Source organism: Mesoplodon mirus (assembly GCF_964341445.2).
Source record: "Mesoplodon mirus genome assembly, chromosome: 13".
NCBI lineage: Eukaryota > Metazoa > Chordata > Mammalia > Artiodactyla > Ziphiidae > Mesoplodon > Mesoplodon mirus.
This window is the reverse complement of record NC_138989.1, coordinates 40,770,829-40,784,154: the sequence shown is the minus strand read 5'-3', so window position 1 is coordinate 40,784,154 and position 13,326 is coordinate 40,770,829. Positions and strand designations below refer to the sequence as shown.

The following is a 13,326-nucleotide window of genomic DNA, read 5'->3' as shown; positions in this document are numbered from 1 at the left end:
CAAATGCTTTTTTTTTTTTATGGCCAAAGTGGGGAAAGTGAAAGCACCAAAAAAGTACAATCACCTATACCCAAACATCCAAAGATTTAGTATTTAGTTGTTGTTCTGTTGTGGATTAGATTTTTTTTAAGTTTTAAATAATAGATACCAACTCAAGAGTGTGAGCAGGGACTTCCCTGGTGGTCCAGCGGTAAAGAATCCGCCTTACAATGGAGGGGACTTGGGTTTGATCCCTGGTCAGGGAACTAAGATCCCACGTGCCGCGGGGCAACTAAGCCCACGTGCCACAACTACTGAGCTCATGCGCCTCAACTAGAGAGCCCACATGCTGCAAACTACAGAGCCCATGCGCCCTAGAACCCGCGTGCCACAGCTACAGAGCCCACACACCCTGGAGCCTGTGCACCACAACTAGAGAAGAGAAAACCTGCATGCCACAGCTAGAGAGAAGCCCACGCATCACCATGAAAGATCCTGCATGCCTCAATAAAGATCCGTGTGCCATACAAGCATGGCTGCTAGGGCCTTCCCCTGGGGGTTGTGAAAAGGGCAGAGGATGCTCAGAGAATGGTGAAGGAGTATGGGCCGGCAAGCACCTAAGAAAGTATCTACTATTCCTTTTAGTTTATGGCTTGTAAATAGAGTTGACATATTAAAATCCTGCTCTTTATTAAACATCAACAGTTTTCCATATCGTTACAGGAAGCATAGTCTTCATGGCTCACCTTCTGCATAGTATTTCATGTGGATGTAATATAATCCGCTCCACACCCACAAACCTTCAGTGATAAGGACAATAATAATTTCTATATTTTTTTATGACTGAATTTTCCTAGTCTTTTTAAACAAGGATGTTTTAAATTTTTTTTTTTTTTTTCCGGTACGCGGGCCTTTCAGTGTTGTGGCCTCTCCCATTGCGGAGCACAGGCTCCGGACACGCAGGCTCGGCGGCCGTGGCTCACGGGCCCAGCCACTCCGCGGCATGTGGGATCTTCCTGGACCGGGGCATGAACCCGTGTCCCCTGCATCAGCAGGTGGACTCTCAACCACTGCGCCACCAGGGAAGCCCTCTTTTTAGTTTTTTAAGGAACATCCATACTGTCCTCCATAGTGGCTCTACCAATTTACATTCCCACCAACAGTGTAGGAGGGTTTCCTTTTCTCCACACCCTCTCCAGCATTTATTGTTTGTAGATTATTTGGTGATGGCTACTCTGAGTGGTGTGAGATAATACCTCATTGTAGTTTTGATTTGTATTTCTCTAGTAGTTAGTGATGTTGAGCATCTTTTCATGTGCCTCTTGGCCATTTGTATGTCTTCTTTGGATAAATGTCTATTTAGGTCTTCTTCACATTTTTTGATTGGGTTGTTTGTTTTTTGATATTGAGCTGCATGAGCTGTTTGTATATCACCAGTATCTTTCACCTGGACCTTTGCTATTGCTTTGTAACTTGTATCCCTTCTTTTCTCTTGCCGACATTTACAGGGTTTTTCCATACAGTAGCTGCAGTGATTTTTTTTTTACTTTTTATTACTGAAATTATCAAAGCTTAATAAATAGAATAGTATAATTGATGTACTCCTCACCCTCTTTCAGGAATTGTCAATAATGGCAACTCCCCCGATGTCATCTTATTTTGGCTATAAATATTTAAGTACATTTGTATAAGGTCTTCTTTTAAAAAAAAACCATAACCATGTGATAGTTGCACAACTCTGTGAATATTCTAAAAATCACTGAATTGTACACTTTACATGAGTAAATTGTATGGTGTGTGAATTCTCTCTCAGTAGAGCTATTTAAAGAAATAGCCACAATGGTATTATCCTATTAATAATTTTATAATTTCTCAAAATCATCAAACAGCCAAAGTTCACATTTCCCCAGATGTTCTGATTAAGTTCTTTTAACACTTCGACAGGGTTTGAAACGTAAGTCAGATCATGCCTAAAACCTTTCAGTGGCTTTCCATCGTATTTAGAATAAAACCCAAACTCCTTGTACTGGTTCACAAAGGTCTGACCCACAGAGGCCTTGTATGATGTGGCTTCTTTCTTCCTTTGCCTTTCTCTCTTACCTACCTAATTGTTGCTACCTCAGGGCCTTTGCATCAGCTGTTCCCTCTGCTTGCAGTTCCCTTCCCCTATATTCTCACAAGGCTGGATCCTTCCTTTCAGCTTAAACATCCCTCCCTCAGAGAGAGGCTTTCCTCGATCAGTCCCCCAGTCTCCAATCTAAAGTGGTATCCCAGTCATTCTCTCAGAACATTCACTTAAAAATGTTGGCATACCATGGTTTATTTGCTATATCCTTTTTTTATTAAGTTGTGTCTTTCCCTTTTTCTACGCCTCCCCCCACCCAATTTTTTTAGTCATGTTCACTACTGAATCCCCAGTACCTAAAATATTTATTGGCACATAATAGGCTCTCATTAGGAGATAGTTTTACAAGAAATTGTCCAACATGTACCAGGTGTTTGGTATTTTTAAAAAGGTTATTTGATAGAATGTTATCACCTTACTGCATAAATAGAGTTCCAGAGTTCCAGTCTGATATGTTATCATGAAAGGGCTGGGTTTTTTGTTTTAAATTTTTATGTGTAGCTTTTGTTTCTCTAGTAATTAGAAGCTCTTTGAGGTTATGAGATGATTATTTTTTTAGTTTGCATCCTTCATATAGTGTGCCGCTCACTTCAGAACTCAGTAAATAACTTACAAACAAATTGCGTTTTTGTGTTTGGAAAAACGTAGAGTGCTTGCATGTGTAGGCTTGAGAAAGTTACCATGATACCTTGCTGGTTTCATTCTCAGTTACCACTTTTTCCTTTTGTCCTCAATTGTGGACCATCACACCTTTACTCTGTGAGTTGTCTCTGCTACCTGTTCTCCAGTGAGGTAGTTTAAGAGCAGCTGTGGTGGCTGAATAATACTCCCCCAATGATGTGATTAGTTAAGTATCTTGAGATACCGAGATAATCTTGAATTCTCTAGGTGGGCCCAGTGTAATCACAAGGGTCCTTCCTTTTGGGGGAGGAGGCAGGAGGATCAGAATATTGAGGGAGAAAAATGTAAGCATGGAAGCAGAGGTTGGAATGATGCACTTTGAAGATGGAGGGAGGGACCACAAATCAAGGGGATGTAGGGGACCTCTGGAAAAGCCAAGGGAACAGGTTCTCCTTAAGAGCCTCCAGAGGAAGGCAGCCCTGCCAACACCTTGATTATTAGCCCAGTGAAACTGACTGTAGATTTCTGACCTCCCAAACTGTAAGAGAATAATTTGTATTGTTTTAAACCAGTAAGTATGTTGTAATTTGTTACAACAGACATAGGAAACTGATACAGTGACTTAAGGCAAGAAAGCTGGAAAGATCACAAAACCTGTACAGAGTGTTCAAAGTTTAGTTTGATTTGCTGGCTTAATAGTTACTGAAAAGGATGCTGTAAAGAATTGAGATGGCAGCTTCAGGTTGGTGATTTGGGGTGTAGTTGATGGAATAATGAAAGAATATTATGTGCTACAATACAAGCATCAATTTTATAGTAGAATTAAGCTTTTGATGGCTTTTTTCCTTGTATTTTACACAGATCAGAAACCTCTTGATCTTGCCCAGGGTGCTGAAATGAAACACGTTCTTGTTGGTAATAAGGTATGTATGTGGTAATGGATTACATTTATATAATGTAGAAAAAATTTTTGAATTCTTGAAATACATAGATGCGTTTTTAATGAAAACATGTTTTTCCGATAGGTCATCTACAAAGCATTGAAACGATACGAAGGCCCTCTCTGGAAGGTAGGTTGAGATGGTTTTTTAATTATAAAACTGGAAAAAAATATTCTCAGGTGCTCTCTTGTTAAAACTCGTTTTCATTATTTTCTGAAGTATATGTGATTTAATAATTATTCAATCTTATCATGTAAACCATTTTTATACTGCTGGACTTTATTAGGCATCCAGTGATTGTAGCAATTAACTGTTGGTCTAACACTTTTAGGTGACCAAGTTTGTACAGAGAAGAGTGGAGGAATTTTTTTTTTCTTACTTAAGCATAGGGTTACAGTATCATCTTTGTTATGAACATTGATCCAGGGAGGACTCAGGAGGAATTTAATATTTGAATTGTCACAGAGCACACATATAAAATCTTTCTGGTTCTAAAGTTTCTTTGCTTTTTGGAGTTCAGTTATTTTCTAGAATTAACTATTTTGGAGCATATAGTTTCTTCTGCATTTGCAGCTGCTCCTTCTATGTATTTATGTACATGTATGTTTATATTGTATAAAATTTAGGATAATTCTCTTTTTTTAGAAACTCATTCAGGCCTTTGAGGAAATTGTCTTTGAAGCCCACAACTGATATGTTTCCTATAAATATCCTTGTGCAGTACTGTCAGAACTATAAACTGTGTTCATTGTTGTTCTTACCAATATGGCATTTCTTCTGTTCCTGTCACCCTGTAGTAGTATGTTTTCATTTCTGCGCCCAGTTCCTCAGTTCATGTTTGTTCCTTTTTGAGTGTGGAGTGGTACTGTCCGGATGAAAGGCTCAGATATAACTGTCATATATTAATTACTTTTTATCAGTCAAGTATTTGAATCTAGATGTATCAACTTGGAAAAATCTTTGTTGTTTTTCCCTTAGAGTTCAAGATTTTTTGGCTGGAGATTATTCTGGGTAGTGTTAGAACATGGAGTCCTCTCATGGTATAGGAAACAGTAAGTATTATGATCCTAATACTTGTTGAATTTCAGCATCTAAATTTTGAATGATTAAAAGTTTTCACTAATCTCTTTTCCTTTTGCCTTGATAATTTATATTTATTTTGAAGGCCCGATGCAGTCCATAATATTTATCGCCAGGGATGCAAACACCTAACTCAAGCAGTATGCACGGTAGGATGACACATGCATCTTTTGCTTAAACTGAAATCAGTCCTGCAAGTGATTGCCCTAAATCATTGGTATAAGCTGCCTTGTAAAATCTTGAGGTAGAAAGCACTTGTGCGGTTGAGTTGGCCCTCCATATCTGCAAGTTCTGCATCTGCTAATTCAACCAACTGTGGATCAAAACTATATAGGAAAAGGAATTCCAGAAAGTTCCAAAAAGCAAAATTTGAATTTACCGTGCACCAGCAACTATTTACATAGCATTTACATTGTATTAAGTATTATAAGTAATCTAAAGATGATTTAAAGTAAGGAGGAGGATGTGCATAGGTTGTATGCAAATACTGTGCCATTTTATATAAGGACCTTGTGCATCCATGGATTTTGGTATCCTTCAGGTGTCCTGGAACCAATCCCCCCACAGATACCGAGGGGTGACTGTATATGTTTTTATTTGAGAACAAGTAAAGTTGTGGAATTCCATTTAAAAAATATAATCAAGTTAAAAAAAATCTCTACACATTGTGGAATAAGAGATGCCTGTTCCAAAAACATTTATACAGAACTTTTACCATTTTGTATGTGTATGTATATACGTATGTATGTGTATATATTCACACATAATGTATGCATATACATATCTACATATATATGTGTAGGTGTGCGTGTATTTGTACATGGGTAAATCTGGAAAATGGAAATTTTTCTGGGGGTAAAATTTAAAGCCTATATCAAAATTGGGATTTTTAGGTTCTCCATATTCAGTTCTGTCTGTTTTGCTTTTACCAGCCAGGAGAAAGAATTTTTCCTCCTTTGAGATTAGTCTAAGACTGGAGCCTAGACATGCTTTTTTGCTTGCTGCTTCAAGTTCTTTAGGGTTGTCAACATGCCACGGCAGTGCACCCCCTCTTTAGAGCACAGCCCCTGCCTTTCCGTGTGAACTCCCGGAGGACCAGCAGCATCGCCCTTGGGCCGTCACAGGCTCAGTCACCTGCCCCTGCACTCAGGCCTCCTTACACATGCTGGTCCCTTAGTGTCCTCACTCCCCTTCCTCCCTTCACATTAGACCAGAGGGCCAGGGAACCGCTCTCTAGTCTTAGCCGTCTAATCTCCTCGTTTCTTCTGTTAGTGCAATCCCAGCCATTCTCTTCTGTTCCAGCTTTTGATTCATTTATTTAACACTAAGGTTCGTCTATCTTAAAACAAAAAATTAAACAAGTTGCTCCCTCACCCTTTTAAAATTTCCCGGTTTTTAACTTCTTTAGAATTGATAGCTTCTGCTGTGTTATGCTTCACCTTGTTTTATAAATTTTGCTTCTTGTATAAGTGTCTACTTAGAGGCTACATTTATGAATCCATATTGATACAAGGTAGCAGGCATTCAGTGACTACTATGAGGCAGGCTCTGTTCACTTTCTAGACTCTTAAGGTAGAAGCTTAGGTTATTGATTTGAGACTTTTCTAATACAGGTGTTTACACCTATAAATTTTGTTTAATTGTGGTAAAATACACATAACATAAAACTTAGCATCTTAACCATTTTTAAGTTCAGTAGCATTAACTCTATTCACTTTGTTGTACAGTAGGTCTCTAGAACTTTTTCATCTTGCAGAACTGAAACTCGATACCCATTGAATAGCGCCTCTCTATTTCCAGTACCCTGCCACCTGGCAACCACCATTCTACTTTCTGTTTCTATGCTTTTGACCATTTTAGATACCTCACATGAGTGGAATTGTACAGTATTTGTCTGGCTTATTTCACTTAGCATAATGTCCTCAAGGTTCATCCATGTTATAACATGTGACAGGGTTTCTTTTTTTTTTTTTTTTTTTTTTTTTTTTTTTTTTTTTTTTGCGGTATGCGGGCCTCTCACTGTTGTGGCCTCTCCCGTTGCGGAGCACAGGCTCCGGATGCGCAGGCCCAGCGGCCATGGCTCACGGGCCCAGCCGCTCCGCGGCATATGGGATCCTCCCAGACCGGGGCACGAACCCGTATCCCCTGCATCGGCAGGCGGACTCTCAACGACTGCGCCACCAGGGAGGCCCAGGGTTTCTTTTTTTTTAAGGCTGAATAATATTCCATCGTTATGCATAGACCACATTTTCTTTATCCATTCCTCTATCAATGGATGTTTTGAGTTGCTTCCACCTTTTGGTTACTGTGAATAATGCTGCTATAAACAGCAGCATTGTCTGCTTGTCTCACCAAGATCCTGCTTTCATTTCTTCTGGATATATACCTAGATGTGGAATTGTTGGGTCATATGGTAGTTCTATTTTTAATTTTTTAAGGAACTTCCATAACATCTGCGCCATTTTACATTCATACCAATAGTGCTCCAATTTCTCCACATCCTCACCACAACACTTTTTTTTCTGTGGGTTTTGTTTGTTTGTTTGCCATTCTAATAAGTATGAGGTAGTATCTAATTGTAGTTTGATTTCCATTTCCCTGATGACTAGTGATGTTGACCATTTTTTCATGTACTTATTGACCATTTGTATGTTGTTTTTGGAGAAATGTCTGTTTAAATCTCTTGCCCTTTTTTTTTTTTTTTTTTTTTTTGGTGGTACGCGGGCCTCTCACTGCTGTGGCCTCTCCCGTTGTGGAGCACAGGCTCTGAGGTGCGAGCTCAGCGGCCATGGTGCACGGGCCCAACCGCTCCATGGCATGTGGGATCTTCCCAGACCGGGGCACAAACCCATGTCTCCTGCATCGGCAGGCGGACTCTCAACCACTGCGCCACCAGGGAAGCCCTCTTGCCCATTTTTTTTTTTTTTTTGTGGTACGTGGGCCTCTCACTGCTGTGGCCTCTCCCGTTGCGGAGCACAGGCTCCGGACGCGCAGGCCCAGCGGCCATGGCTCACGGGCCCAGCCACTCCGTGGCATGCGGGATCTTCCCGGACCGGGGCACAAACCCGTGTCCCCTGCATCGGCAGGCGGACTCTCAACCGCTGCACCACCAGGGAAGCCCTTGCCCATTTTTTAATCAGTTTTTTTTTTCTTTTCTTGTTGGTGTTGACTTGTAGGAGTTCTTTGTATATTCTGGATATTAACCCCTTATCAGATACGTGATTTGTACATATTGTCTCCAGTTTCATGGGTTGTCTTTTCACTCTGCTGATAATGTCCATTGATGCATAGAAGTTTTTATTTTTTTATAGTCCAGTTTATGTTTTTTCTTTTGTCACTTGCGCTGTTGGTATCACATCCAGGAAACCACTGCCAAGTTCCAATGCCATGAAGCTTTCTTCCCAAGTTTTCTTACAAGAGTTTTATAGTTTTAGCTCTGACACTGAGGCATCGGTTTTTCCTGAGACCTTTCTCCTTGGCTTGCAGGTGGCAGCCTCCTTGCTTTGTCCTCACATGACTTTTCCTCTGTGTGCAGGCATCCCTGCTTTCTCTTCCTCTCCTTGTAAGGACAGCAGTCATACTGGATTAGAGTTCCACCCATATGATCTCATTTTTACCTTAATTACCTCTTATAAAAGCCCTATCTCCAAATGTAGTTTCATTGGGGATTAGGGTTTGAACATATGAAGCCCTTAATCTGATTGAGTAAGTTCTTTTCCTTTCCTAGTTTACTGAGATCCCTCATTATGAAAATCTGTTGAATTTTTTTAAATGCTATTTTCCATGTTATTGAAATGATCATATGGTTCTACTCATTCTGTTAATATGATTAGTTGTATTGATAGACTTTAGGGTGTTAATAAAGTCAATCTTATATTGCTGGGACAAATCCCAGTTGGTTATGATAAATTACCATTTTAATATATTGTTTGTTAATACTTTGTTAAGAATTTTTGCTTTTTTGTTTTGCTGGATATTGGTTTATATTTCTCCTGTGATATTTTGTCTGGTTTCATATAATGAATTGGAAAATGTTCCTTTTCAGTTTTCTAGAAGAGTTTGTATAGGACTAGGTTACTGCTTCCTTAAATGCTTGATAGAATTCACCTGTGAAGTCACATGGGTCAGGAGGTTTTAGTGTGGGGGTGGGGGAGGATTGTAGTTACAAATTTAATTTCTTCAGTTGCTATAGGGCTATTCACATTTTCTGTTTCTTTTTGGGTTGGTGTTTGTAATTTTTGCCTTTCAAGAAATTTGTCCATTTTCTTCTGGGTTATAAAACTTAGGGTTAGTAATATTCCCATATTATGTTTTTTTTTATATAAATAAGTTTTATTTTTATTTTATTTCTTTTTATTTTTTATTTTTTTTTGCTTTATAACAAATTTAATCAGTTATACATATACATCTGTTCCCATATCCCTTCCCTCTTGCATCTCCCTCCCTCCCACCCTCCCCATCCCACCCCTCTAGGAGGTCACAAAGCACCGAGCTGATCTCCCTGTGCTATGTGGCTGCTTCCCACTAGCTATCTACCTTACGTTTGGTAGTGTATATATGTCCATGCCGCTCTTTCGCTTTGTCACAGCTTACCCTTCCCCCTCCCCATATCCTCAAGTCCATTCTCTAGTAGGTCTGTGTCTTTATTCCTGTCTTACCCCTAGGTTCCTCATGACATTTTTTTTCTTAAATTCCATATCCCATATTATGTTTTTAATGTCTGTGTGATAGGTAGTGTTATATGCTCTTTTACTTTTTATATTGGTAATTTGTGTTTTCCTTTTTTTCCTAGATCAGTCTGTCTAGCACTTTATCAGTTTTATTGATCCTTTCGAAGAACCAGCTCTTGATTTCACTGAAATATTTCTCTTGTTTTTGCTATTTCATTGATTTTTTAATTCACGTTAAATAATTTCTCCATGTGTTGGGCTTGCTTTGCTCTTTTATAGTTTCTTAAGGTTGAAGTTTAGATTATTCAAATTATCATCCAGTTCAAAATATTTTCTAATTCCTATTATGATTTCTTCTTTGAACCAGTGAATGTTTAGAAGTGTGTTGTTAAATTTCCAAGTAATTGGGGTTTTCCTAATTACTGTGTTTTTGATTTATAATGTAATTCCATTTTGGTCATTGAAAATTTTCGATATGATTTCCATCTCGTCAAATTTATTGAGACTTTCTTGATGACTACATATGGATTATCCTAGAGAATGCACTGGAAAATAATGTGTATTTTGCTATTGTTGGGGGTCATGTCCTATAAACATTCAGTCATGATGGTTGATAGTGTTGTTCAGATCTTCTGTGTCTTTGCTGCCTTCTTTTTTTTCTAATTGTATCAATTGCTGAGAGAAGGGTGTTTAAATCTCCAACTATACTTGTAGAATTATTTATTTCTTACTCTGTTACTGATCACATACATATTTATGATTGTTGTCTTCCTGATTAATTTACCCTTTTAGCATTATGTGGTGGTCCTCTTTATCTCCTGTAATAATGCATTTTGTTTTGAAATCTATTTTGCTTGATATTAATATAACCACTCAGGCTTTCTTATGGTTACTGTTTGCATAGTATCTTTTTTTCTATCTAGTTACTTTCAACCTAGCTGTATCTTTATATTTATCTTCTGTCTCTTGTAGATAGTATATATTTGGGTCCCTATTAACCATTCTGACATCTTTTGCCTTTTAATTAGATTTCTTTTGAGAATGTGGTCCACTTTTTTACTTCATATGTCAAGTTATTTTGGATTGTATCCTTAATGTTAAGTTCTGGAGATCCTGGATTCTTTATTTTTCTCCATTAAATGTTATTTCCATTGTTTTAGGTCATTTTCTTGGCTGGGTTTGGATTGTAAACTCTGTTTCTTGGATGGCAGCTCTGGTCTGTATTTCAGTGACTGCTTGGAATATATTTTGTGCATCATTAAGAGATGTGAAAAGACAGAGTTTGGGATTCCCATCTCTGTCTCTTTCCATTGGGTGACTCCCCTGCTCTCTTTAGTATTTATGGCTGCCCAGCTCTGCTTTTTTAATTTCCAAAGACAGACTGTTGTCCAGGTATGCCCTTGCTGCTGTTGTGTCACCCTCGGGGACCGTACTAGTTCCAGGTGAACAATCTTGGGGGTGGGGGCTTGCTTGCAAAGCTCCTCATTTCCTTTCCTCCAAGGCAACTTTCTCTCCCATGGAGTCGGCCAGCTCTTGTTCACACTCCAGCTCTTCCTTTTCTACTCCTCATGCTTTTATACTCAGTTCAAACATTTTCTATACTCAGCTCAAACAAAAGTTTCAGGAGAGTGGCATGAATAAGAAATTGGAGTTCTTGTATTTAAAGGACTTCATAGCCCAAGCGCATGCTATGTTATATTTAATAGGATAAAAGGAAAACTACATGCCTAGTGGACTATTTATTAGTATTTACTGTGATTAACTAAGAATATGAAAGCCAGATTTGATGTAGATAAGCTACAGTGCATTTGATACTCCCAATGTATCAGTTTTTCTCAGTATTTTAAATGTTCACTTGGGTATTATTGTCATGTTAATATTGTTAATTTTATGTATAGGTAATTTTAGGGTTTTGTTGTATGGGCATGAGTGATGTTGTCTTACTGACTTCTTTATATCCAAGGTAAAACCCACTGATAGCTGCCTCTTCTTTATTAAATGCTTCGATGACACTGTCCATGGCTTCAGGGTTCCTAAGAATAGCCTTCAGCAGACAAGAGAGGTAATTTTATGGATTCATTTATCTTTCATAAAACTTAACATTTAAGAACATGAAGAATATAAGGTAGGCTCAATATTAACATCTAACATCTTGTTGATTGTACCTTTTTAACGGGAGTGATTATATGAAACTTTTGAAATTTGGCTTAGGAATTAATTCCTTATCAACATGTACCTGCAGGTATTTTCTGTTCTTCTTCTTTTTTTTAAAATTTTGCTTCTGTGAAGGTAAGAGGCCCTTATTAGTTTTGGAAAAAAGCCTAAATGATTATTTAGTCTACCCCTGAATTTATAGGTGAGGAAAACTGAAGACCAAGATTGAAGTGACCTCTCAAGCTCATGCAACTTGCAAGTAACAGAACCTGGCTCCAGCCCAGGTGTTCTGATTTATTACAGTGTAATTACACTGTAATTTTTTTTTTTTCCGGTACGTGGCCCTCTCACTGCTGTGGCCTCTCCCGTTGCGGAGCACAGGCTCCGGACACGCAGGCTCAGCGTCCATGGCTTACGGGCCCAGCCGCTCCACGGCACGTGGGATCCTCCCGGACTGGGGCACGAACCCGCGTCCCCTGCCTCGGCAGGCGGACTCTCAACCACTGTGCCACCAGGGAAGCCCCTGTAATTTATTACAGTGTAGACTCAGCCTTTCTTTGTGGTAAACTGAACAATAGCAGCAAGCAAGAAATAGGGATTGATGTGACGGAAATTCATTGTGTAGTTATTTAATGGAGACTCCATATCCCTTTAGATCAAAGCAATATTCGTAGACTTATCTTGTTTTTTGTAAATTATGTAAGGGGTTAAAAGGATCTATTTTCCAGAGCGGTTAACTTTGGCCTTGCAGAGAACCCTAAACAATACAAAACGTGACTGTCCCAAAATTTCATAAAAGGGTAAGATTTGACCCTGAAAAATGCTGCAAGAAATGAGGTAGAAGTAAGATAGATATTTTTAGGTCAAGCATTCCATCTTTGTGTGAAATCACTAATTTTTAAAAATATTTGTTATTTATTTATTTATCTATTTATTTTGGCTGCACCTGGTCTTCGTCACGGCATGTGGGATCTTTAGATGCAGCACGCAGACTTCTTAGTTGCGGCACACAGACTTCTTAGTTGCCGCATGCATGCAGGATCTAGTTCCCTGACCCGGGACTCAGCCTGTGCCCCCTGTGTTGGGAGTGGGGAGTCTTACCCACTGGACGGGAAGTCCCACTAATTTTTTAAAAACATAGTAAAAGTTAAAGCATCAGAGTAATTGTTGGCTCTCTTAAAATGGTCTGTCTTGCGCTTATGGCAAGTTGGTAAATTGTTTCTGGATGCATCTTATACAGTAACTTATTCAACAGTGTTGAGAACCTATAATTCTAAGTGCAAGATTCTCCACCCATTGTTTAGTTTTTATAATGTGTTTCAGTATTAATATGAATGAATATGTAAACTTATAGATGGTATTTTTTAAAGTATTGGGAAAATTTTTTATCCAGACATGTCATGGACAAGAGACCTGCATCATTATTTTGTTGTTGGGAATTTTTGTTTTGTTTTTTTGAGGCCGTAATATTTTTTTTTTCTCCATGTACATTTTATTCTTCCCAGATTGTTGTCATAATATCTGTTTTGAGTAAAAGTGTGTTTTACTTTTATTTAAATCCTTGTATTATTTCAGGACTGGCTGGAAGCAATAGAAGAGCATTCTGCTTACAGCACTCACTACTGTTCCCAGGACCAGTTGACAGATGATGAAGAGGAAGATGCAGTTTCTGCTGTAGACTTGAAGGAATCCTTAGAGGTAAATAGGAAAACCTGACCTGTATACCGAACTCTATCACTCAGGTTTTACCAAGAAT

The 13,326-nt window shown here is 38.7% G+C and overlaps 1 protein-coding gene across 4 annotated transcripts in view; it reads left to right on the top strand.

Annotated features, from left to right (window-relative positions):
• OSBPL1A (oxysterol binding protein like 1A) overlaps window positions 1-13,326 on the top strand; it is a 220,494-nt gene that overhangs the window by 53,104 nt on the left and 154,064 nt on the right. For all 4 annotated transcript variants that reach the window (XM_082640441.1, XM_082640439.1, XM_082640438.1 and 1 more), the window contains 6 exons: window positions 3,587-3,648; window positions 3,751-3,795; window positions 4,645-4,718; window positions 4,832-4,895; window positions 11,380-11,478; window positions 13,146-13,268. In XM_082640441.1, the coding sequence (XP_082496567.1) occupies window positions 3,587-3,648; window positions 3,751-3,795; window positions 4,645-4,718; window positions 4,832-4,895; window positions 11,380-11,478; window positions 13,146-13,268 (467 nt within the window). The remainder of the gene's footprint in view (window positions 1-3,586; window positions 3,649-3,750; window positions 3,796-4,644; window positions 4,719-4,831; window positions 4,896-11,379; window positions 11,479-13,145; window positions 13,269-13,326) is intronic.